The sequence below is a fragment of the Panicum virgatum genome, chromosome 6N (genome assembly GCF_016808335.1).
Source record: "Panicum virgatum strain AP13 chromosome 6N, P.virgatum_v5, whole genome shotgun sequence".
Lineage (NCBI taxonomy): Eukaryota > Viridiplantae > Streptophyta > Magnoliopsida > Poales > Poaceae > Panicum > Panicum virgatum.
The window spans coordinates 48927925-48954883 of record NC_053150.1 but is presented as its reverse complement, the minus strand read 5'-3'; the positions used below and the strand labels follow the sequence as shown (position 1 = coordinate 48954883).

General features: G+C 50.3%; 2 protein-coding genes and 2 pseudogenes across 3 annotated transcripts; 3 read left to right on the top strand and 1 right to left on the bottom strand.

The window, feature by feature from the left end:
• Nucleotides 1–2824: 2824 nt before the first annotated feature.
• Nucleotides 2825–5536, top strand: LOC120678272 (annotated as a pseudogene).
• Nucleotides 5537–14349: 8813 nt separating this feature from the next.
• Nucleotides 14350–16454, top strand: LOC120679954 (UDP-glucuronate 4-epimerase 6-like). The gene has a single exon (XM_039961613.1). It carries the CDS (start codon nt 14477–14479, stop codon nt 15920–15922), a length of 1446 nt encoding a protein of 481 aa, XP_039817547.1. The 5' UTR covers nt 14350–14476; the 3' UTR covers nt 15923–16454.
• Nucleotides 16455–20319: 3865 nt separating this feature from the next.
• LOC120678271 lies at nt 20320–21807 on the bottom strand. Its single transcript, XM_039959407.1, has one exon. It carries the CDS (start codon nt 21565–21567, stop codon nt 20320–20322), a length of 1248 nt encoding a protein of 415 aa, XP_039815341.1. The 5' UTR covers nt 21568–21807.
• An 827-nt stretch (nt 21808–22634) lies between these two features.
• Nucleotides 22635–26680, top strand: LOC120678957 (annotated as a pseudogene). Its single transcript, XR_005676903.1, has 3 exons — nt 22635–23641; nt 24703–25892; nt 26107–26680. The product of XR_005676903.1 is annotated as a serine/threonine-protein kinase PRP4 homolog (transcript).
• Nucleotides 26681–26959: the final 279 nt, after the last annotated feature.

The following is a 26959-nucleotide window of genomic DNA, read 5'->3' as shown; positions in this document are numbered from 1 at the left end:
ACCCTCTGCTTTTTATCTTGTCTTTGGCAAGAACAACGTTAGTTCCTTGATTCGCTTGAAAGGAGTTCAATTCGCCTCACTATATGGTTCCGGGATGCGATGTCTGAAACCTGAATTTTCTTAAGGAACAAGATGGTCTCTACGATTACTATTATCTTGCAAAATCTTGAGCTAGTTGTGACTTTTTCTCTCCTAACCCAAACATGTGTTCAAACCAACCTTCTTTGGAGGAGCGATCGAATTGCACGGTAAAGCAACCGGGTAGAACTAGAACCCATTTCTTGGCTGAACTGGTCATTTTCTTGGCGTCTGGATAGCTACAATTTGTGATAGAGTCCCTGAAACTTAAGAATATCTTTCGGTCACAATCTATTGCCCCCATGGTCTTCATCTCATAAATGAATGATGAAAAAGCTTGAGATGTTGCCAGGTTAACTCACTGGAATACGACGTCCAGGTTGCATTAATAGCTTATCTAATCAGTACTAGCCGCTCGCTCTTACCTGCTAATTAGAAATCTTCTGTATCATAGAACAGCTCGTATGCATGAAGATTCGATTATCTTTGCTGTAACTCGAAGCGATGTGTGCACGTAAGATGCTCTGGTACTCGTGACTTGAACAATTTTTTTTCCAACTTGGAAACTCAAGTAAACGCATGAGTCGTCAGCCAGGCAGGCCTTCGCTGTCAGTCTGCTTTCAGAAGTTTTGCAGATTGTCAAACCTGAAGTACCAACCGCTGCACTAGCGTGTCCTGTTCGGCCTTAATTAGCACAAGTGGCGAACAGAAGCATGTGTTTGATTTCCCTATTAGAAAGAAAAAAATATCCAGTTGATTAGTCCATGCAGTGTGTAAACGGCCGGAGGTCATTGTGACGGAACCGCCAAATTAAAACTCTAATTAAGCGTAATGGCCGTCATTTGAACACATCGGGCTCATTAGCTTAACAGCTTAATTTGGCGATCCTTTCTCAACCCACGGCCCGATCGAAACAACACCGATAGTCCCACGCGAAGGTGGGCGCAGATGGTACAAGCACGGCAATAACTTGAAAATACAAGATAGTCACAAGACTCTGCCTTGAATTTTTACAAAACCAAGTTTATTTACAAACATAGTTTAGAATGTTTACAAACACGACTTTAAAGTTCGACAGGAAGAGGAGAGCCTACAACTACCAAAAGAATGCCCTAGGGAGATCCCTAGCTAAACGTCTGGCTCCACCACCTCCCATCCCTCTGCGCTACGACAGATGAACTTCGCGCAGCAGGGACAGAAGTCAACGTCCTGTGGTCCTGAAATATTGATGGCAACAAACCCTGAGTATACTAATACTCAGCAAGGTTTACCCGACCGGTGGGTATAACTTAGCCCACATAACTAGACATGCAAGGCTTTCTGGCTGGTAGTTGGTTTGCAGAAATAGCTTCTAAAAATGGATCCTTAATTTCCATATTTTAGCTCCAAATTCTATATATATATATAGACTCTTACTAGTGTTTGCCTATCTAAACACTCAAGTTGGGACATCCAAATTTAGTATTCAGAATAGTATCCACTTTTATATTTCTAATATCCTATCTCATTTGCTACGGTGTGACAAAGAGATCAAGGTCCTCATAACCGCGAGACACGGCGAATCGATTCGATTTAACCTTACAAGGTGGACCTAACCAACACGGCACGTATTTGCCCCGTCGGACTATACACGCCAACCCTTCCCCTCCCCGCCTCGAACTACAGAACCACCCCACCTTCATATAGTCAGCCGAGCTCAACGTGAGACCACCAAAAGTAAACAATTACAACCCGTTTCTCCGCGACTACTCGACTCGCCCTACGGGGTGGCGATGCAGTTCTGTACTTTCGAAGCAAGGCAGTACTAGGCTTACCGGTTTCGACTACCTCCTACTCCCGGCATGCGGTTAGTACAATTCAATCCCCGATCAGCACTGCCACAACGACCGGTCCTCAATCGACACGGACGGGGCTAAGACACCCAGGAACCCTGTCCTGCTGCCAACCTAACCTCATCATCCCCGCCCGGTCTCACATTTCCATATCCATTTCAAACCATTACTCAAATACTGAAGTATAAAGACAATAATGTATCTCGCGAGTAACCGGCAATTACTCGGCTTCTAAAGTTTTTTTCCTAATTCTCGCGAGTGACATGAGTCACTCGACTTCTAACGAGACTATTAAGCATAGCACTTCTATCGTCCTATACATACTAGTATAACTCAGGGAATCCTAGGGAAATCATGCAACTAGGGTTCCAATCTAATTCCTACACCTAATGCACAAGTAATAGAAGCATATACATATAGGTGTCAAAATTTAAAATAGTAGGATGTGCACCGGGGCTTGCCTTGCGTTTGCTGCTCAGTGCTAGGGTTAGATGGGCCTTGGGCCGGTTTCTCTTGCCTCTCCTCCTGGGCTTGCTTCGGTTGCTCCTGCGGTGCCGCTACCACCTCAAACACGATGCCCTCAGATGCGGATGCTACACGAATGCATATGAATTAATTGAGTGCAACTCAAACCTTACTGAAACTATACCCAGAATGAACTGTCCCGCGGACTGTCCGCAACAGACTGGCGGACCGTCCGCGGTTCAACTACGCGGCACACCAGAACCCCCAACGTCTCTGGACAAAACTCACTCCTATACGGCGGACTGTCCGCGATTAAACAGCGGACCGTCCGCATAATACTCCGCAAGGTGCCACCGGAAGAACCGAGGCCAAAAGCACCGGTGTATCCGATGGTTGTCGGAAGGTCCGACAGTTGTCGGAAGATCCGATGGCGGACCGTCCGGTCCTCCATGGCGGACCGTCTGCAGTGCACGCTGGAATTCTACCAGAGACGACAACGTCTCTGGACAAATCCTTATGCCCTACTGCGGACTGTCCGCTCTCCAATAGCGGACCGTCCGCGGTTCAACCCCGCGATATGACCAGAGACAACATCGTCTCTAGACAAAATATCAATCTCTAATGCGGACTGTCCGCTCTCCAATAGCGGACTGTCCGCGGTTAAAACCTGCGAACTCACCAGAGACAACATCGTCTCTGGAACAAACCTAAACTGACCTGCGGACTGTCCGCGCCTCCAAGGCGGACCGTCCGCGACTCCTACACCTTGACACCGCGCGCAGACACCAGGATGGCTGGCGCGGCGCCGCGGCACGCCATTACCCCCAAAGGTGACCCGACCCACGGCGAAGCTAGCTCTACCCATCAACTAGAAGAGGTCCATACGGTCATGGGTGACGTACGCGAAGAAATCGATCCTAACCTAGTCGGCGACGTGTGGCCCGTGGCGGTCCAAACAACAACGCCGTGAACGTGCGTGGAAACCACAAGAACGTGGAGGAACGAGGGGAGCACGAGCACGAGCGGCTCACTTACAGTCGATTTGAGCCCTCGGACGGAAGAAACGATGGCCGGACGATGGAGTTCCATGGCGAGGTCGAGTTTGGGCCAAACAAGACCGACGGCCGGGGAATCCGAGATTCCCGGCGATGTGGGGGTTGTGGCTGTGGTTGGAGGGGTTGAGGAGGGAGCTAGAGAGATGGTCGAGCTCCCGGTGCGGTGGATTTGAAATCCGTGGGGAGGAGCGGGTGAACTCGGCCGGCGAGCGGGCGGCGCTCACGCGCCATCCATGGCGTCGGGGAAGAGAGAGAGAACCGAGAGTGAGAGAGTGATGGAGTTGGCGCGGGGTGGTTGGGAGGTGGTGCGCGACTTCAATGCGACGCGCGGGGTGGGCAGGGGCGAGCTCGTCGGTCGACACGTGGCGGCGACCGACGAACCCCGGTCTTGGAGTGGTTGAGACAGGGCTCTCGCGGACCGTCCGCAGTGCCTAAGCGGACTGTCCGCGAGGCTGGGTGTTACAGTCATGGCGTGTGATTTCCTCCCTTTTGATTTGTCTTCCTTGGTCGATCATGCCCATCTACTGCCACCATGACTCAGCCATGTCAACTTGACCTGCTGTCCATGCTCTACCATTGCAACTGGTCTTACGATTCGACTGCTGACCTCCTCTATACAAGAAGGATAACCAAAAAAAAAACAAACATTGACTCTTACCACTTTCCTCTACTTTATTTTTTAACAAAACGATATTTCAAGTAGCATTGACTCTTAGCACTTTCCTCTACTTTTTTCAAAATAATTTTGATATTTCAAGTAGCATTAGAATTATGCAGTTATGTGTAATGAACCTGTACGTTGTGTCATAAGTTGTTGTGTTATGTGTAGCACTAAGCGTAATCATTGTGTTATTATGAGTTTACATTGCAAAAGGCAGTTCCACATTTGTTCTAGGAAAAGATGGTGGCGATGGCTGATTCTTCTCGGCCTGAATTGTTGAACGTTTGTGTGCTCGCTCGCAGCAGCAGAAGAACGCGCACGTCCCCAAGTTCGGCAACTGGGACAACGATGGCAACGTGCCGTACACGCTCTTCTTCGAGAAGGCGCGCAAGGGCAAGGGCGCCGGCGGCAAGATGATCAACCCCAACGACCCCGCCGAGAACCCGGAGGCCTTCTCATCCGTCGCCGCGCCGTCGCCGAACCGCTCCGACGCCGGGAGGTCGTCGCCGGCTCCTCCGCCGCCGGCCCCGCGGCACGAGCGCCGGCCCAGCGACGCGCCGCCGCCGCCGCGGTCGCCCAACCCCTACGCCGGGTCGCCGTACCACCGCCGGTGCACCCGCACAGCTCCGAGAGCAGCGGCTACTGCCTCGTCGCCAACTCCGTCGAGCGCTCCCGGGCCAAGGGCGGCCCGCGCGGCAATGAGACGGTGAGGCTCTCTCTGCTCGCTCTCCGTAAGGTTGTTGCTGCCCGGCATTGGCATGAGCTTGGAAGCTGATCGGTTTGCGCTTGCTTGCTGGTGCTGGTGCAGCCGACGAGGGGCTCGGCGGTGCCCAAGTTCGGCGACTGGGACTCGAACCCGGCGTCGGCGGACGGCTACACGCACATCTTCAACAAGGTGAGGGAGGAGAAGCAGACCCAGGCCGGGAAGCAGGGGGCGCTCGACAAGGACGCCGCGCGTGGCACCGGCGCCAAGCAGCACGACGACGGCTACGTCTCATCGGTGAGTGGCGGCGCGAGAAATCTCACTGGTCTGTCCATGTCCTTGCTTGCCCATTGTGCAGTAATCTCATTGAGCTTTGCACCTGGTTCACTTTGCAGAAGTTCTCATGCTTTGGATGGTGCAAGTAGAGATGTGCTAATGAATGGTGATGGATACAGATGCTGGTTCCTTTGGGGACTCCAAATTTGGAGAGAGGGGAGGTCGTGATTCAGCAGCCTAGGCTCCATTCACATTTCTGGGCCATCAAACACTCTCCACAATCTTCTTGCAATAGCTTCACTTTTTTGAGGTGATAGATAGAGCTGTTCATGGTTACTGTTATGCTAGAGTAAGCATTGAATTGTTGTGTTTGTTCTTCAGTATTGAATTTGCAGTATGTGTACCACAGGTTTGAACTCACTCTGAATTGAATGTACGATATTGGTGTGTGGGTTTGTTCTCGGTACCTAAAAACTTACTGCCGCATCGTCAGAAAACAAAAATATATACCCACGCAAAAAAAAGAAAACAGAAAATATGCTCATTCTATATTTTCTTTATCCCTTACCAAATAGTAACGGTTTCGGCATGGACACAAAAAATTACCCCCCATCATTATTGTCATAACTGAGGACTCCAGTTACTAGTACTCGAGGTGGAGGGGAGGAGGTGTTGCAGTTCTAGGCACACTCTGAATTAACCAAGAACATCATCAGGTTTCTGATCAGAGTGCTAGATGTTACCAGGTTCATCGTACTGTGGCAAGCTGCATCGCAAGTCTGAAATCTAGTTCTTGAATAACACAGATGTGGCTCTCACAGCGTAGGAAAAAAAGGCTGGGAGTCTGGCAGAGTAGCTCGTGTACTGAACCCTGATCATGGTTCATGAAACCTCATCAGTGATCTCTCGTTTTGGTCGGATAGCCAAAGAGCCAAGAGGCCAGCTTACGTCTGTGTCTGAAGTCTGAAGTTTGAACTCTGAATTCCGGGGTTTGGGCCGCTGGCCATTTGGGCCTCGAGACCACCACTTTCAACGAAGAGGCCCAATGCGGAGAGAGTGTTTGATCATGGAAACCTTTGGATCATTCATTCATGATTCATCAATGAGGCATCTCTGATTGGATTCCGCCCTTGTCGGTGAAGCTGAATCTCGCGTCGCGTCTTTCCTCAACTCCTTGGCTACTTCTTCAGTCGATTTTTCCCTTTCTTTTTTTGCATTATCTTCTTTTCATCCGGTCGCGCACATGAAAATATGCCTACTCTTTTTTCTTTCTTTCTTTCCCTCCGAGAAAGGGCCAACCTACCTGTCCACTTCGTCCAGAAAAGCTTGGCAGGACTGTGTCCGGACCGGAACCAGATGCCACGTTGGATTTGGATTCGGTTTGGCCTGTCCGGGAACTGATAGAGGCGCGCATGTGTGGGCGGGAGGAAACGAACGAGATCGTGCATGAGCCAATGGAATCATGCAATGTGGATATATTTGGACACTTGTTCACTCGTCATCCGTCATCATGTTCTCCACGAGCCTGAGCCCTGAAGCTTCCAAAAGAGGCCATGAGATGGATGCATGAGAGAGAGAGAGAGAGATGGAGTTTTGGGCAAAAGCTCGGCTCGGTTCCTGCCGAGATGGCAATGGTGACGGTTTTTGCGCCATATTCCTGGTTGGAGGCATTGTTGCGAAGTGCTCCTATCTTTTGTGTGGTTCGGTTGAAAATCATTATGCCCGATCTTCGGTTGGTAATGACGGCATCTTTGGATGTCGCTTTTCCTCCCTAGAGGCATCGTTGTGGACCCACCTTCCTCATTCTTGTTGCTATGGTGTGTAGGTGCGATTGTTAGTCGGAGAGTTTGTGGCTTGGTGATCCCCTTGCTGTCGAGTTTATTGGGTGTTTTTTCCGTTTATTTTTGTAAGTCACTTCTTCTCTATCAATATGTGCATGACAAGTCTTTTGCCGGTTGCTTAAGACATGCAGTGACTTGAGAGCTATGAACATGTTGGCTGATTCTTGGTAGTACATGGAAGAGATGCAAATGATTGGCACTGGCATTTATTTGAACTTTGCACATGCACTGTGCATGAGGTTTTGTCAGTTAGTAAAGCTGAAAGGTCAGTTGGATGCTTGATGCATGCATGGAAATATGGAATTGGAAGTATACTAATAGCTACCTCAGGCAGCTGATCTCGCTGGACAGCGACGACAAACATCCCGTGCAGTCTCACTTTCTGCCCGGTAAAAGCGCGTCACCTCCGCATCCCTTCTGACCACCTGTCGGCTAGCTAAGATACCTTACCCTCCAATCAGTTTTACCGCGTACGTATCCTCTACGGGCGCCGTGGTAAATCCAAAAATCTCCCTGCAAAAACTGGCCTTGCGCCAGATGTTTAGCGAAAGTGAAATTGAAATTCGCCAAGCTCTCCGTCGTAATGCCTGACGTCCGCCTGTTTCAAAGAGATGGGAAAGAAAAGGAAATCAAATGCGACACGCCGGGAAGAGCCGGGCGGCCGCGGAACGCGCTCGCTCTCCCGGCGGCGGCGGCGGCGACGGCGACCGCGTGCGGGTGCACACAGTAAGCGACAGCGCCCCGGCCCGCGGCCGCTCGCCGCATTGGCCGTGACAGGGCACAGTGCCGGCGTGCCGCCGATCCGGCGGGCATGTGAGGCTCTTTAATCGCGGCAGCTGTCGATGACCTGAACCTGCTGTGAGCCTGTGATCCAGGCCCAGCGATGGCGAGCATTAACATCAGGCACCGACCCGACCCATAGATCCATCGAGCCATTCATTCATCCATGGGCAGGATGCCAGTGCCGGCCACCGCCGACGCCACGCCGGAACTGTTCGCCGGCGTGCGTGCACCTGGTTTGCGGGGCACACAGCACAGACGCGTCCAGCTTCCAGTGGCTGGTAGTTTGCGGCCTTGGGTGAGTAGCACTGTACGCGTACGTGTTTCATTTACGGCCTGCAACGACGGCCGTGTGCCCGTGTGTGCATCCGCCGTTCTGCGGTGGGCTGGAGGCTGGAGCCTGGGCCCCGGTGGCATCATGCGGTCAAAGGATCAAATGTCTTGTTTGGTTTTTCATAGAGTAATATGGAATAGATTTTAACCACTAATTAGGGATATTAAATAAAGTTAGTTTACAAAACCAACTTTAGAACCTTACACTAGGAACCATAAAGAATCTAATGAGACCTTTGATCGTGTAATTAGAGGATGTTTAGTGTAGCATCACCGTAGCCAATCATCAATTAATTACCGTCATTAGATTCATCGCGAAGAGTTGCACGCATCCCTTACAAATTAATTTTATTTAGTACTTCATACATGCAAGATTCTTTTTTAAATTACGTATTCCAGATTTCCTAGAACCAACCAAATGCGGCCAAAGGAGCGCCGTCTCTCTCTCTCTCTGTGCGCGATGGCCTGAGGCACCATTTCCCCCTCCGCTGCGTGCGATCCCGGGCGCTGGTCGTGGTCGATCGCGCGACGGCCAGACATGGCACACCCGCCGCTGCTGCGTAATTGCTGACCTTTGTCCTCAAAGTACCTCTAGGTTTCGGTAAACTAATCACCCGACTACTGCACAGTACGCGCAACAATGCAGAAACAGGGCCAATCTTTCATTTTTTGAGAGAAAACAGGGTCAATCTTGATTGAATACACAAGCTCAGTGGCGGACATAGACTTAGGGCCACTAGGGGACGTGGGCCAAATTTTTACACTAAAAATATTGTAGCACAAGGAAGACCGAGAAAACTTAGCGTATTCGGTCCACATAGTGATCCTAGACGTTGGGCCGGATTTAATCCGCCTCTGCACAAGCTGAGATTGCACGGTAAAATAGCCTTGTGTCCCAACCGAGACTACGCCCAAACCGCAAGACACGAATGCGCGGTCGGATGAACCGGACTGATGATTCGGTGAGCGTCCTCCGCCGTTCCAAAAGAAGAAAAAGAAATGCTAAATGGTTGCGAGCCGAGCATCGTTTGAGACTCTTTTCCTTTTATCCTGTTCCAAATCATATAATGATTGCTTACCACGGTTAGCTCGTGGTTTCCTTTTACCCTGTTGGCGAAGCATGGCGTGATCCCATGGCCTTGTTTAGATTCTTCAAACTTCCAATTTTTTACAAAATTTTCTATTACATCAAATCTTTGGACACATACATGTAGTATTAAATATAGATTAAAAAATAATTAATTACACAGTTTTATTGTATATTACGAGATGAATTTTTTAAACCTAATTACTTCATGATTAGATAATAATTATCAAATAACAACGAAAATAGTACAGTGCAAAATTCTAATTTTTTACACGATCTGAACACACTAGTTCCGTTTCCTCAAAGGGGGCTGAGAAAAGCAGAGGGGATGGGAACCTTCTTGTAGCTAGTGGTATCGAAGTCTGCCGGCTACTACGTGCTACGAGCGCCAGGTCGCTCCGTTCCCACGTGAAGCGTCCCCTTATAAGAGAGAACTTAAATGTGATACAAAACATCAGTCCCAGGAGGCTGATGCCACATTTATTACATCAGATGGTTCAAAACCGTACAAACCTTGGAGGACACTCGATACAGATAATGATAATGATTAACCAAGCTACGACATAACACCAGACCGCAAACCACATGGGGTCTACCACAGGCTCAGAGTACTGCGACAGCGGAGGCATCTCGTCAGGGCCGGTACCACAGGCAAGGTTGGGTGTAGAACGATAACCCTACTCGGCGTCGTCTGGTATGAAGTCTGGGTCTTCTTCTGTAAAAAGTAAGAGTGGGGTGAGTACACGTACTCAGCAAGTCCAACCACACCCACGGAGGGGGGTTATAACAGAATAATATGCATAGGTAAATCAAGGAATAGGTTACGGTTTAATTTGCAGAAAACGATATTTTATGCAGGGGTTCGTTTAACAGAAAACCTTTTTTTTGAAAACAGTTTTTGTAGTAACACAGAGTTCAGGTTTTAAAACTGCTACCGGACTCCCCGTCCGTCGTAGCACACGGCACAACTGCCGGACATAATTCCAAAACAACTCACACCAGCCCATCCCAAGGAAACACTAGTTATGTGACCACACCGTAACTCGCCCAATACCGTGGGCACGGACTATTCGAATAGATTCTTAACTCTGCAGAGGTGTGCAACTTTACCCACAAGTAGGATACCACAACTCGAACACCGTCATGTCGGTGTAGATCCCGACATAGCCATTACCCACCATAGCTAAGCCTGACTAGCCATCACGGGATGCACCAAGGGGTCATTGACCGTTCACTTGGGTATAACCGGGCATAAGTCACTCGGGGCTTATCCCTTTTCCTTAGTCACCCGTTGCTCTCAGCTCTCCTGATGGCTACCACACCAACTAGTGGGATTTATGCTACGCCGTTGCCCATTCAACGGTCGAGTGGTTTGCACGATAGTGGAGTTAGGTGAGATGACACACCAACTCGGTCCTTAGACACGACAAGATGGAAAACTCCCTTCTTTGCCCTGCCACACAGGCATAAGCACACCAATCGGCAATTCACACAGAAATGCCGTCCATCCCGTCCAAACTCATTTTTCAAAAACACCACTTTTATCCCATCCCACATACGCACACATTTTCTTTATAAAAATAAATCATATTATGAGTAAAGTCCTAAGCATTCTAATATCGATTAACGTCCAAGCAAAATCAGACATTAATCTAGGTGGTCAAGGAATGGTCATCACAAATCAAGGGGTGGCTATCCAACCATGTTTTCATGCAAGCAAAAACACATGCAGTTTTATAAAGCAGGCCATTGGGTTATATTTATAAAAACTAGGACGGAAACATGCATCAAAGGATGGGATTGAACTTGCCGTCTTCGTAGCCTTCGGGGAAGTCCTGTCCTTCGGGCTCGGGGTCGCGGAACTGGTCCTCGTCCTCCTGCTCACAGAACTGCTCGTTGACGGGCTCTCCTTCGTTCACTCCGCGGTCTACAGCACACACAACCAAGCGTCCAATCAAAACAAAGATTCATCGTTGAGCTCGATTCGGGAACACATAAAATATAGAGATAGAAGTGGCATTTTTGAGTGGTTTCTTAATGGTAAGGCCGAAACTGAGTTAAGAGATACTTGGTAAGGTTTCGGGTTGATTAGAGGTCGTTAGGTTCATGAAATAATGGGTTTTGTAAGGGTTTGTGGGTCGGTTAAGGGGTCAGGGGCCTATTTGTAATTAATTCGGGAGAACCCGGGGCCTGTTTATGATTTCTAAAAGTATTTGGGCCTAAAAGGAAAGTGCAGGGGCCTAATTATTATTAAGTTTAAATAGTGGAGGACTTGTTTGGAAAAATAGGAAAGTAGAAGGGCCCTTTTAGGAAAAAGCCCATAAGGAGTGGGGATTCTTTTGAGAACACAAGGAAGACTAGGGGGTTTTGGGCAAAACCGCCCTGTCTTCCCCTTCCTCCCGACCGAAACAGGGGAGGGAAGCAAGGGCGCCGGCGGCGTCAATCCCCGGCGGCCAGGAGCTCGGCGCCGGCCCGGGGTAGAGGGGAAAGGAGAAGGGGAAGATGGCGGCTCGATTCCCCCACCTGGCTCGGCTTGGGACGGAGCGAGGCGGCAGGTCGTCGTGAGCGGGCGGCGGCGGTCACTGGAGTCCGGCGGGGCGGCGCTGGGAGCTGTGAGGAGAAGCGGTGGTGGCGGGGAGGCTTGGGTGCGGAGGAGCGGCGCCGGTAGGCCCTTTTATAGCCGATGTAGGTCGGTTGGGGGGGGGCGTGGCCGGTGGCGAGTAAGTGCCGCCCGGCGGGCGGCGCGGCGGGCCTTAATGGCGCTCGGCCGCGCTCGCGCGTCGTGGAGCGGCGCACGGGCGACGAGGTGGCGCAGGGGTGACGGGACGTGGGCGGCAGCGGCAAGCACAGGGCGGCGCTGTGCGGGGCAGCGGCGAGCGGCGCGCGGCGCGGCCAGGCGCGCACGTGGGCTCGGCGGAGCTCACGGCGTTGCGGCTTGGCGCGTTCGCCGCGGCTCGGTGCGCATGCGCGTGAATGGCGCTGAGTGGGGCGGGGCAGTGAGCGGCACAGCGAGATGGCGCGGCTGTGATGGCGGCCGCGGCGTGGCGCGGCCAGCCGGGGCGTCGTGTGCGTGCACGCGTGCGCGTGCGCACGGGCGGGTGCACGCACCGGGACGGGGCGAGCGAGCTGGGCGAGGCCGGGGGCGGGGCGTCGTGGTGCAGCCGGCGCAGGCGCGCGCGGGCGCGGCCAGTGCGCGGGTACGCGGTGTGCGTGCGCGACGCGGCTCGGCGCGGCGCGGCGTGTGCGTGTGCGCGCGGCGCACGGTCGGCCGGGGCGGGGCGCTGCGGTGGCGAGGCGCGAGGGCGGGGAGCGGTCGAGCGCGGAGGGCGGCGTGGCACGCGGGGCAGGCCGAGCTGGGCGTGCGCGGGGAGGTGGAGCCGGGCACGGCGGCGCTCGGAGCGGGAGGCGGCTCGGGGCAGGCGCGACGGGGAAGGAAGAGAGGAAGGAAGGAAGGGAAAGAAAGAAAAAGGAAAAAGGGTGAAGAGAAAAAAAGGAAAAATAGGAAAAAGAAATGAAGAAAAAGAAAATGGGGAAAAGGGAGAGAGAGAGAAAGGAAAAGGAGGGGGAGGGGCGGTGCGCGCCAGCGGCGACCGCGGCTGCGGTCGGCCACGCGGGACGCGGGAGGTGGGGCACGCGGCCGGAGGAGAGAGGGAAAAGGAGGGGGCGGGATTCGCGACGGCCGGTCACGACGCGTCGCGTTGGATGGGAAGGAGATGAGACGTGGATTGAAATCGGGTGTCGGGTCAGATCTCCGGGGATCGGGAGATCGGAGCAGGAGGGTTTCCGGGAAGTTAGGGTTAGGGTTTGAGTCGAGCTCAACAAATTTAGCGCATGATTTATTTTGGTGAGTTTTCGGGATGTCACACCACGGCTTTACAAACCGGCGGTGGCGACCAGCTCGGTACTCCACAGTACAGCCGTAGCGCTAGCGCCCCATGTTACCCCTTGTTTAGTTACCCAGCAAAATTTTTACACATCAATCACATCGAATCTTTGGACACATGCATGGAGCATTAAATGTAGATTAAAAAATAACTAATTGTATAGTTTGGTTGTAAATCACGAGACGAATCTTTTGAACCAAATTAGTTTATGATTGGATACTAATTACCAAATACAAACGAAAGTGCTACAGTGTCAAACAGTACCAAAATTTTGAAACTAAACAAGGCGTTAGTAAAGAGGAAAAAGGTCAATGGGCGAGAGGAAACAAAGACGACCTTTGATTGCCTATCAGTGCTCCCCATGTTACGCTTGCAATGCAAGTTAAACTAAACTGGTGTTGCCGTCCAATTGGGGAGAAAACACAATGGTCCAAGTTTCTCTTTTTTTTCCAAAACCAGGAGAACGGCATCCGGCTACGATAGTACGAGACCATGCCTAACGAAAAACATGACGGGACATAGGGATTGATCCTTTCTTCCCCCACACATCACGGCTTAAAAGAGCAGTAAAAACTAACTAGCAACGACATGGCCCATGGTCTCACTCACCTCTACAGTCTACTTCTTATGTTCTTTTTAAGTGTTGTCCGGAAAGTGTGTTTGTGAGGAAAATACGATTTTTTAGAGACAGTTATTTAGGGACGGAGAAGGGAGTACAGTCGACAGGCACAAGGCGCATAGGCCAAAATGGGGCCCAGAGTCAGGCCGCCAGAGAGACTACTCCTGTGTTTTCAAAAAAAAAAACAGTTTACAGTTTTCATCAAAAAAAAAACAGAGAGGGAGCATAGCTCTGCGGTTGATACTTGGACGGCGTTGATTGGCCGGCAGCTACCTGGCGGAAGCAGACAAAAGCTCACTCATTCCCGCGCACACCCTCGAGCGTTCACGCGGTGAATCCTGACACACGGAGAGTGAGGCCGTCAGGCCGCGTTTAGATCGCGAAAATTTTTGGGTTACGACACTGTAGCATGTTTCGTTTTTATTTGATAATTAATGTTCAATTATGGATTAATTAACGTCGTTAGATTCATCTCGTGGTAATCAGTCAGACTGTGTAGTTAGTTATTTTTTTTAACTACATTTAATACTTCATACATGTGTTGAAAAATTCGATGTGACGAAAAAATTTAGAACTTCTTGGGAACTAAACGCGGCCTCAGTCTCAGACGCACCCGCCGCGAGCGACGCGACATGCCATCCCCAACGCGGTGATCCCCCTCCCGGCCACAGCCCAAGCAAGCGGCCCCGCGCGCCCACCTCTCCACCTCCGCTATATCTCCCACACGCTCTCGCTCTCATCACAATCCCATCACTCTCACAGCCTCACTCCCCAGCTCACTCGCTCGCTCCCCAATTCGCGCTTCGCTGTACAACCAAGCTCAGCCTTAGCTCCACCGGCGGGCACAGCAGAGCAGGGGGGGATGCCGGCCGGCGTGGTGGACGCGGCCGCCAAGGGCGTCAGGCTGGAGCGGCACGCGGCGGGGGCGGCGGTGCTGCTGCGGCGCGCGTCGGGCGCCAAGCAGCTCGTGTCGGCGTCCTCGCACCTGCTCTTCCGCGCCACGGTGCTCGCCACGCTCGCGCTCGTCGTCCTCTTCGCCGTGCACTACCCGTCCCTGCTCTCGCGCTCCTTCAGCCTCTCCAACGCCGCGCCCTCGTCGCCCGCGGCGCGGCCGCGGTCGTCGCACCGGAGCCTGCTGGGGGGCTCGGCCCCGGCCTCCTCGTACGGGGGCGCCGCGTGGGAGCGGGAGGTGCGGCGCAGCGCCACGCCGCGGCGGGACGGGGGCCTGTCCGTGCTGGTCACCGGCGCCGCGGGGTTCGTGGGCGCGCACTGCTCCCTGGCGCTCCGCGGGCGCGGGGACGGCATGCTCGGCCTCGACAACTTCAACTCCTACTACGACCCCGCCCTGAAGCGTGCGCGGCAGCGGCTGCTCGCGTCGCGCGGGGTGGTGGTGCTCCACGCCGACATCAACGACGCCGCGCTGCTCGAGCGGCTCTTCGCCGCGGCGCCGTTCACGCACGTGCTGCACCTCGCCGCGCAGGCGGGGGTGCGCTACGCGATGCAGGCGCCGCAGACGTACGTGGCCTCCAACGTTGCCGGCCTCGTCAGCCTCTTCGAGGCCGCGGCCAAGCACGCCGACCCGCAGCCGGCGATCGTGTGGGCCTCGTCGTCGTCGGTGTACGGGCTCAACACCGACGCGCCCTTCTCCGAGGAGCACCGCACGGACCGCCCCGCGTCGCTGTACGCGGCGACGAAGAAGGCCGGCGAGGCCATCGCGCCCGCGTACAACCACATCTACGGGCTCTCCATCACCGGCCTCCGCTTCTTCACCGTCTACGGGCCGTGGGGCCGCCCCGACATGGCCTACTTCTCCTTCGCCCGCAGCATCGTCGCCGGCGAGCCCATCACGCTCTTCCGCGCCGCCGACGGCGCCGACGCGCGCCGCGACTTCACCTACATCGACGACGTCGTCAAGGGCTGCCTCGGCGCGCTCGACACGGCCGGCAAGAGCACGGGCTCCAAGTCCGGCAAGAAGCGGGGCCCCGCGCCCCTCCGCGTGTACAACCTCGGCAACACCTCGCCGGTGCCCGTCACCCGCATGGTCGCCATCCTCGAGAAGCTCCTCGGCAAGAAGGCGAACAAGCGGGTCGTCACGATGCCGAGCAACGGCGACGTGCCGTTCACGCACGCCAACGTCACCCACGCCGCGCGCGACTTCGGCTACCGCCCCGCCACCTCGCTCGAGGCCGGCCTCCGGCATTTCGTCGACTGGTTCGTGCGGTACTACAAGCTCGACATCAAGGGCGGCAATGTCCTCGCCGGCAAGACCACCAAGAGGAAATCAATGGCCATGTCTGCCGCATCATGAGCTGCCGCGCTGCCGCCGCCGCCGCGGCGTGTTCCCCGGTCCGGCCGTCCACCACCAAATGTGCATTCTCTTGTCCTTGGAGGCTAGCTAGCAGAGTCCTGTAACTTTGTAAGTGCTTATTTGTTTAAGCCTTGCCACTTTGCGTCTTCATGATGCTGTCATGGTAGTCCTTAGTGGCAGGGAAAAGGATCCATCCATGGCTAAATTAAGCTTGAGAAAAAAGTAGAAAAAAAGGAGGGTATGGGATAGATAGACAACAGAGCAAAGCAAAGGACAGCCATGGCTGAGCAAAGATAGGTCATTGGCTTCCTTTTGGTTCAGATTATTCTGCTCAGATTATTACTATTTTTTGGTCAGATACTAGATTTCACTGACCTATGAATCACGTCAAGAACTCAAAGATGCTGTGCTTGATGTAACGCCAAGCGGTTGCAGGTTGCCAAAACAGCATTGTTTAGGTTTTGGCGGTGGACTTGATGCAGCTCCTGCATTCCCCCCATATACAAACCTGTGCAAATTTGTGCTTTGCATTTGCCCTTTTGCTGTGGTTCTCTGCACCAGGGTATCTTACTGCATGTGGAGCGATTGCGCATTCGGTTCTGAATTTTGTTGCAATGCGCGTGAGGTAGGTGGCTGGTGAGAGTAGACAGCAAATGAATTTGTTTGGGCCTTGGTACAGCTCCTTTTCCGCATGGTGTACACGACGGGGGAAAAAGGGACAGTCTGTACAGTGGTACAGTCCTTGGTTTCTTGGCCTCTTGCAACTGTTCTAAGTTATTGTTCGTGCAAGATCAGTAGAATGCCAGTGTGAACAGAGAGGCCATTTCCCATTGGTAAGGTAGCATTTGCAGCTGCGGCATCAGTTTTTGCAATGCTTGGCCTATGCGGACACCTGGCTGATCCCCGTTTGGAGCGTTGTTACGCGAACTGGAAGTGTTTTATCTGCACGACTGCATTCCAAACTGAGGCATTGTTGGATTAGCAATAGTGATCTGAAAGGATGAAGAAATGTAGAAGACATTCTACTCTGAGTGCATGCACCTCGGATTCCAAAGCACCTCAGTGCGTTCCCATGGCCATTAGCATTTAGCCCCGTTATCCATGTGCCCATCAGATGCAATCAACCATCATCCATGCCGTGAGGACGATCCCTGTCCAGTCGGCTCCTGCCTTCACACTATGGCACCCAGCTCCCGTCTCCCTCCAACTGCGAAGAGGCAAATAATGGTCTTGTTTGGATTGATTTAGGAAACTAGATCTAGAAAAGAATCTTTCATGCATGAGGTACTAAATAAAGTCCATTTGCAAAAATATTTTAGGGATGAGTATAACTTTTCGCGACAAATCTAATGACGGTAATTGATCTATGATTTGAGGATGGTTACTGTAGCATCACTATAGCCAATTATGGATTAATTATCGTCATTAGATTTGTCATGAAAAGTTACATCCATCCCTAAAAAGGTTTTGCAAATGGACTTCATTTAGTACCTCATGCATGAAAGATTCTTTTCTAGATCTAGTTTACTGGATCAATCCAAACAAACAAAGCCAATCTCTCGACAACTCCAGCGTTTTCACGCCACCGTTCAAGTCAGTGAAACTGAAAGAGAAAAACATTGAACAGTCTCCAGTTGGACCACTGAGTATGCACACACACATGTTGAGACTCTGATTTTTTTTTAGCACTGACTGTTTGAATTATGGCACCAAGCCCTCAGAAACTCTGAAGTTTTTTGAGCATTGAAAGTCTGAACTGTGGTTATGAAGAACAAAGACTGAATTGCCGTAATCTTTTTCAGACATGGAAGACATTTTGAATCTGATGCTGGAATGGGCACCTTCAGGATTGATGTTGGCAACTGGCATCGCTCTCAGCTCAGCCCTACCCCTTTATTAGCTGAAGTAAGCAACTGAAGGTGTTCTGATGTTCTCACCTGCTTGATGTCAAAAAGGTCAAGTGATCAATGCAGCGTTACTACAATGAGCTACTGTATGGAAACTTTACAACTAATCAGTCCTTCTAAGTACTCAGTGACAGCATGCTAAATTAGTACACAATCTACTGGTACCACTTGAGCTACAATACAGCTACACAAAGTCTACAATCCCCACTGCCCTAGCCTGGTACTGTACAATTAGGCCTGGCTGGTTTCATTGTCACTATTGTACCACAAGCTTTGGTCCCCATCACCCCATGGACATGGTGAGCTGGAGGATTAAGAAATCTTTGAGACTTTGACTTGCATCAGCATGAGGTTAGGGAGGTGTTGACCTCATCTAGCTCTGGTCCCCTTGCTTCCTCGCAACTTGCAAATTCTGACAAGAGCTTCTGCCTTTTCAGTGACAAAAGAGCCATGGAGTATCGCTCTGTTCGCTTATCTTATTCTGACTTGTTTCGGCTTATTTCAGCTTATTTCCCCTCACAGAATACTATTAAACCAGCCGAAATCAGCCGAAATCACCCAAGCGAACAGAGCGTATGCATGAATACCCTGAATCCCTGATCACCGAGAATGCAAGCTCGCGGCTTGTCTTGTCCAGCTAATTGCATCCTGAGTGACTGCTAATTGCTCACCCCATGTGTGTTTGTTCCTTCTAACCTTTTTCATGACACTAAATAGATCTGCATGTACATCACTAAGAAACCCAGCTAAGATTGTGAACAGTGCCCACCCCCTGACCCATAAACCTAAGAATTGTTAAGCGAATTCATTTTGCTGGTACTTGTTGTTGCATCTAACTTCTGAAGGGCATTGAAAACTGTTTTCCAGGACAAAGTGACCTTGACCACAAGGTTCCTGCACATCCAGGACTCGTGCAATAATAACTGAATAACCATGTATGTCCTTTTTCTCATCCCATGAGAATTGAAAACCTAGTTTGTCAAAACACGGTACTAATTCCAGACCACCAAAAAGGTCAAATACTGCACTTCAGTTGTTAGTGGCAAAAGGTAGATTTAAATTTGGAGCAGGTCATCTATTCCTGCTACGCTCGCATGGATCATTGGACGAATGAGCTCAAACTTTCGCTTTTCATCAGCAGATCTTGTCTTAGAACACGATCTCAATTCTCACAAGAGGGTTTCGTGGCGTTGCCTTCCCTACTGCCCTAGTGCTCCTTTTTTTGCCCTTTGTGCTGCACAGCCGCACGGTAACATTTCTGATCTGGCTGGGTGTGCGACCTGCATCCACCGAAGCTTGTCAGGCAATCGAGGACCTCTCTTCGTGCGCTTTTCTGCATGCTCGAATGACTCCTGAGATGAGAAATCGAGAACGAGTCCTGTAGTAGAGAAGGTCAACTTCTCTATGGAAAGCATTGCAGCCACATGGGATGAGCATGGTGCCTCGCACTGAGGTCGGAGCTCTGAACATCCTGCCGGAAGAAGAATGCGCGTGCGATGAGTGTTGCTCGTACGGGAGGTAAGAGCTGACCGCATAAAAGAGCCGTACGGGAGGATGAGCATGGTGCAGTCACTCTAGTTTGCTCATGGTTTCACTACGTTTTGCTCTGTAATTCGTAGTGGCCTCGCGGGCCCTTATAGCGCGTTGTACTGAAATTCTTTCTTCTTAATACAAAGATACACAGCTCACCTGCGTATTTGAGAAAAATACTTCAACGAAAAACACTAGCTAGACCATTTGTTTTTCCCAAATGCGCAAATATAATGATACACACTGACAAACATGGAGAAACAAGGGTTGCAGTAACCGTTGAGCAAAAAACCTCAAGAGCAAATGGATAATTATTTGCTCCAGACATTGTGGAGCATAGCCCTCTGTTGCAACCGGATGCCATCAAGCCTAGAAAAAGGGCACGAAATGAGTGTCAGCACACTAAAATACCAAGACAACAAATATGTTCAAAAATGAAAGAAAACTACTTATAGCAAAATACACTTTCTGAACATCAAAAAGTTAATAAATAGAATTGACATCTTCCACAGCTGTCAATTTTATCCTGGTTAAATGAAGTTTGTATAGCTGACTTTACCCTTCATATTTTTTCCACAATATTAAGCACGCATAGAATAGATTTACTTTTTTAAAATATCATCTTTACTGGTGGCAATACAGCACCCCAAATTGTTCGATGAGTAACAAGCAGATGTGAGCCACTTGAGTATGTTAAGAAAAAAAAAGTGGCAGGCACACAAACTTAATTACCGCATGTCGCAGATTCTGCTTCACCATCCAGATAGGCTCTGTTTCAACGCAAAACATGAGGCCCTTATTCCTGTGTAGATAGAGACAAGGTTCACGTTAGCTTGGATTCAAAGGAAAAAAAAAGAACTCTTTTTCCTCAGCAGTAACATTTGGCACCAGGAAAATTCACCCCTCAAAATAATCTGTGAAAGCTAAACAAGAAAGCAGACAGAGAGTTGATTTCTTGACTTACCAATATCTGCGATTGCAACAAGTAAAGATATGATGGATGAGTGTATGGGGCCTCGGCGGTGGTCTTTGGCGAATGTCTCCATCACTGGCTGGTGTCCAGATGCCAGTACCTAGGTCATATTGCCCAAAACGAGCCGGCCCTGCAAAACCAGGATTTACTGGCACTTTGTGCCAGCAGATGATAGAGTTACGTGGAATGGAAGCAAGGCTCGAACTCCCCCTGTTAGGTGAGACCGAGACACAGAGACAACGTTCATCGATGAACAAGGCGTTGTCTCCAATGCTCGTTACAGGCTCAATCTTTCCTCTGACCAGGTCTGCAAACCTGCAGACTACCAGCCTTGAGTGAGAAGCATCAGCGTAGGCAACTAGCAAGAGCTCCGAGCCACATTCCACAAAGTTCAGCATGTAAATAATTTTCTCCAATGGGCATTCAGCAATCTTCTCTGGCAGTGGAAGATGAGATTGCCCCTCGTTGGCATCTGGGCATGGTGGATTGATCTTGTAGATGTATACCTTACGCGTGCGAACAATGGGCTGCAATGCGTAGAGTTTGCCTTGGAACGACACGGGTTTGATCAAAGGCTTGAGATTCCAGGCAGAGAGAGTCCGCCGTCTGTCACCGGTGGTGGAGTGGGCTACGCGGTGCAGGAGGTCAAGCACCAGCATGACGGTGATGGCCCCGGTGGAGCCGACGGTGATGGAGGTGCAAACTCTCGTGAGCTTGCTCCGCTTATGTAGCTCGCCGTAGTTGTTGGATTCTATCTGCGGCAGGAGGGATGCCAGCGGCGGGAGCTCCGCGACGTCGCCGGTGAAGGGGTGGAGGACGCGGATGGCGGTGTCGCGGTCGCTGTGCAGGAGGAGGAGGCCGTCGACCGAGTCCAGGACGACGTGGTCGGCTAGGAGTGGGAGGTGGACGCGGACGAAGGCGCCGGTGGAGAGGTTGAAGAAGCGCACGAAGCCGCGGAGGTTAGGGTGGCCAGGGTAGAGGCCATGGCCCTCTGGCAGCAGCATCCATCGGCGCGGGTAGAAACGCCGGTCGAGGATGCCGCGGCCTTGGGGCCGGACGGTGCTCGCGCTCCAGTGAGGGCAGACGGTGCGGAACCTGACGTAGTCCTGCAGATCGCCGGCCAGCACCCGCGCCCCGATCAGTTCCACCAGGTCCCGGTCCAGCGTCGCCCAACCCGGGGCCATCTTGCCGGCGTCGCTGCGCGTGAGGCGCCGGAACTTGCTGCAGGGAATCATGGCGTGGGCTGCGGCAGATCTCCCTCTCCTCTGCAATCGACAGCGGGGGATACTTACGAGACAAAGTCGGAATCAGGATGGGCCTGGCTGGGGAGCAGAATCAGGCCGAGCGTGTCGGTTTCCCTCTATTGCTCGAGGCAGGCTGCATCGGGGGCTTTTCTATCTTTCGATAGAAAGTTGGAGAATCGCACAGTTCAATTGAAGCCCAATAGCGCACAGCCCAATCCGACACTAGCTGCGGCCGCAGCCCAGTCCAGCAAGTAACATGCGCAAGCAGGTAAACCTATCATCTTTTGGAAGCGAAAGCACATGTAGTCTACTCCCTCCGTCATCCGTCTTGAAACGCAAGGCATTAGATGATTTAAAATTTATATAAATATTTTAGATTATTTTGGAAATTTATTATTCCTAACCTGCTAAAAATCAGCAAATGATAATTAAATAAGACATTAAATAGGGATCAAATACATCATTTTCTCATTGCCTTAGTCTATCAGAAAAATACTAAGATGTCTTACACTACAGCCTTAGTCTATCAAAAAAAATACTAAGATGCCTTACATTACAGGATGGAAGGAGTAGTGGTTAAAAATCCTCGGTAGCGTATGAGATTCGAGGTTCGACTTTATGTTTTGTTCGAGCAAACAACACGCGGTGGATAGAAAAGTAAAATACTCCCTCTATCCCAAAATATAGCTACGTTTAGCTTTTTTTAAAGTTAAATTTTTCAAACTTTGACCAATAATATCTCTAAAAATATATTATTTCAGACTGAAAAATTTATATATTATAATAGTTTGTTTCACATAAATCTACTAATGTAACTTTTATATTATTAACCTCTGTAATTTTTCGCTATTTTTAGTCAAAGTTGAAGAAGTTTAATTTTGAAAAAGTATAAACGTAGTTATATTTTGGGACGGAGGAAACATTTACCTTGTGGAAGATCCTCCCGTAACGGGTGGCCGGGTGGGCGGAGCCACGGCCGACACCTGTCGCCCGGGTGGCAACCGCGGCCGCCCACGTCTCCGCAAACGTCGCCGGCTTGGTTGCCGTCACAGTCACACTGGTTCCGTTCCGACTTGCGGTGCGGGGAAGCACAAGCCAACCGGCCAGCACAGAGCTCCGAGCGCAGGCGCGCAGCAGAGGCAGCAGCCAAGCCAGCCCGATTCTTCCTCGCGGAGCTCGACCCCCAATCGACTGCAACCAGCCACCCGCTAGCTAACCTCCCCGCGACCGGCGGCCCGAGCGCGCCGCCGTGGGGACCACGCCGTTGCCCGATCTGCTCGCGCGGGGATCTTTTGCCGTTTTGCTCCGAGCGCCCGATTCAGGGGTGGGGAGCAAGTGTGGTTTGGGTTTCGGGCTTTCTGCTCGCTGAATCGGGGCCTGTAGCGTCAGTTTGATCCGAGATCGGGAGGAGGATCTGCCGCGAAAGACTCCGGCTCCCTGCTACGTTCTGGAAGCTTCCGCGGTGTACGGCTCCAGGCGCAGGTGGCTGGGGTTGTGCTGCGGCTCCGCGTTGATGCGCTGCGTCTCCGGCGCCGCTGCTGTGGTCGGCGGGGTCGGAGCCTACGGCGACGCTGGTGGTTCCGGTTGGGGCGCGGGGCCGGGGACGTCGGTCCGCCTGCTGTGGCTGTGGGTGGGGATCGACGGCGGGGAGTGAGCGGATGGAAGAGGACTGCACTTACTGCTCTTGACTGATAGATTGTACCACAGCACTTGCTAGGGATTTGGATTTTGGACTCGATTCGGGAGTTGGGTGATTGGATCGCTGCAGGGATAGATACAGGATTTGATTCGAGTATTTGGGTATTGTTCCGCGTCACAGCCTGAAGAGTGGTGTGGTGCTGTGGCGCACTGGTTTTGCTGGAGTCGCCACCAACTGGGATATGGTGGATGAGAGGGATTTTGGGTACCCTTCTGGAGAACTGCAGGTTAAATTGTTGTATTGGGGATTCAGTCTTGTGGTTAATTTACAAGGTGTGGCATGATGTCGCGGTGCTTCCCATTCCCACCGCCAGGGTATGAAGCAATGCCAAGGAGGGAGAAGCAGCACAAGGATCTGCTGAAAAAGGTTTCATACTCTGTGCCCTTTGAAATCACTTGCCATAATAGGCTATACTTTGATGATTCACAAAAAATGGTTGTTGTTAGACTAACTTGGTAGTGAATGAGCACGCTTCAGGATAGAAAACATGGCCTGTCACATGAAAAATCTGTCTGGACTTTCCATAAGTTGCACTTAGCATTTTGATGTAACATTTTGCCCTTTACCATATTGGTGGCTGGGTTGTTCAGAAAATTATGTCGGGATTGTTCAGAAGTTAAGTAGCATCTTTAGCATTTCGTGAATATAACCAAATGGCGATCCTATCAAACCACCCAGCTGTACTTACTCTATGCAATGCTCTTTGATAAATCGATATACTAGAATGGCCATGTTTGAGAATGGTAAACACTCTGGTTCTTTGTCACTTATCCTAGTATTGTTTATTGGCCAATAGTTTATCGAAAAGGAAGGGGACTCTACTTTTAAGATATTATGCTTCAGTTTCAGTCCCTAGTCATGCTGGATGATTAAGAAATATTTTTCTGTTAGTCTGCACATCCCTATGTGTTAATTATTTATTAGTACTTGGTTGTGTACCGTATGCCCCATACCACATTAATACTTGATCTGAACTTTTGCAGTAGTCTCCACACATTCTTTTGTTGTGTGCCACTGTGCCAAATCTTTACCTGAGTGGCCCTAACCCCTACTGTAGCCTTTTGAATTTATGAACATTCATAGGTCGCGTCCAGTTCCTGCTTTCCTTTCTCACTGCACCTTGCTATTGTGCTTGAATTAACCTTGAAGTACAATAGTTGGATGTGCAGACCTTTTGTCTTGAATAACCAAATCACTTGGAATAAGTTTTCTACGTGATCTGCTTGAGCAGATTTTGGTTTGAATCTTAAATTCTGATTCAGATGTATTTCAACATATTTGAAGTAGCATATACATCCTGATTAGGATCCCTTCCTGCAATGATGATACTCATCTCTAAAACACAATGAGGATTAACAATATTGTCCTAGTATGTACCAAAGAGCTAGGAAGAATGATCAGTATTGAATGTATGCCACTTTTTTCAGGAAAAGCACAAGGAGAAGAAGCACAGAAAGGAAAAGGACAGGGGAAAAGGAGAAAGAAAGGAAAAGGATGGAGATCATAGGAAAGATAAGCACAACAAGAAACACAAAAGAGAGAAGCATAGAGACAGGAGAAATAATGAGGACAGAGATAAAGACAAAAAACAAAGCTTGAGACAGGACACTGAGAAGAATTATAAACATGGCAACAGAAAACCAGAAGAAAGAGGGAAGAATGAAGCAGTCAAAGATATTACACCAACAGATGAGTTGATTGCCCGAACTCTTGGTCAAGAAGGTGATGCTAACCACAAATGTGGCAATAATATATCTTTGCTTCCTCAGAGCACTGATAGCATTTGTGTTACTGGTTCTAAAGAGAAAGAAAGGAATTCGCTTGGTAGAATGGTTAAGAAATCTGAAGAAGCAACACAGTGCAATCATGGGATGGTACAAAAGAGTGATAATATTGTGCGTACTAATAAAAAGGGAATGGCCAGGGGTGTTGATTCTAAAACTAAAATAAAGAATGGGAAGAGCCTTCAAGTTGGATCAGCTGAAATGCATTCCAGGAGAAAGCACAGTTGTAATGGAGTGGACATATGGCAGGATAATCACAGTTGTAATGGAGTGGACGTACAGCAGGATAATTCTAATGCACGACGAAGCTCTGAAGATGTACATACTGCTAGGCCAGTTGTATCAGGTTCAGGGAGAGAAGCAAATGGCAGACTTACACTAAGCCCAAATAGATTGCAGAGGGCAGAAGAAATGGAACCTGATCCAGAAATATCTGTCCATTCTACAAAAGGGAAAAATGATAGAAGTAACACCAAAGGTGGTATGATGGGAAAGGAAAATCGAAGTGCTAAAAATTGCCGTGGCAAGATGAATCAGCAATCCGTACGAAATAAAGAAGGAGGAGTTGAAGGGGAAGGCAAAAACAAACTATTGTAAGGCTGTTAAAGGCAAAGATAGAGATAGGGTTGTAAAGAAAAGAAAGGTTGAATACAAAAATAAAGAGAAAGAAATGGAGAAAATTGGTACCATGAATGAGCATAAACATGAAGATCTTGGTGCAAAAAAGGATCAGGTACAAAATCTTATGTGCTCGGGTTTTCTTAATGGGCAAAAGTTCACGTCTGACAATGTAAAAAAACGGAAAGACTTTGACGCTAATACTTCTCCAGATGGTGAGTTTTTTTTCTCTCTCCCTCTTTCTTTCTGTTTTAACATTGTGGCCAATGAGCATTTCTCCTGCCTCCTCCCATCCCCCTCGTCCCCCTGCTGTTGGAGCACTGAGCATTCAGTCCTTCATAGCCTAAGCATACAATGAAGTAATACTGTATTACTTTAGTAGTGTATCAACTTTTAAAATTTTGAGTCTCATTTGCAACATGTTGACAGAACACAGTATGACGATGACTAAGATGCCAAAGGCGTCCCCTACCAAGGATGAAGAAATATACCGGCATTCTCAGCGGATCACACCTTATAGTTCTACAGAACTACCTGGCACGAACACTCGCGAGATAGCCTGGCCTAAGTCTCAGGATGGCTACAACAGTGCCATCACTGGATCCCGTTGTTCGGAGGGAGACATCTCTTCAGTTTCTTCATCTGGTCAGAGGAGTAACAAAGGTTATCGGGAGCAGCCTCACCCTGATACCAAGTACCTGAACCAATTGTACTCCATACCTCCAGCTCAGGACTTCTCTGACTTCATCGATCAGGACTGGCTGTTTTCCCAGGATGGTGAGGAGCGGAAAACTGCGGCATTTGAGGCTGCAGAATCAGACCAAGTCTGGTCTGATGCACAGATAATTGATACTGCTGGTGTAATTGCTTTGCCTTACGTTGTTCCATTGTGATGACACTCGCAGCGATACACGCCGTGAGTTGGCAACTGCAACTTGAGTTATGATATGAAGGCGCAGAATATCGATTCGCCTGAATAGTTTTCTGCCTGCCGTGTGCTGTACATCAGATTGTTTAGCTTGCTCACTCTCAAGCATCTCTTTGTTGGCGGAATTTCTACGCTCACTGCTTCTTGAGCTGAAGAGCAAACGATACCCGGCAAGGCCGGCGTCAATGGAAGAGATATGGTTGACACTTGACAGCACACGTACCCATTCTATCCCTGTAACCTTCAACTAGAAAAATGGGACTGTTCCATCCGTTCGATCGAGCATATACCCCCATCCAACCATCCGATCCGAAACGCACGCTAACAATCACCGCACGTGTCGCGTTTTATTTC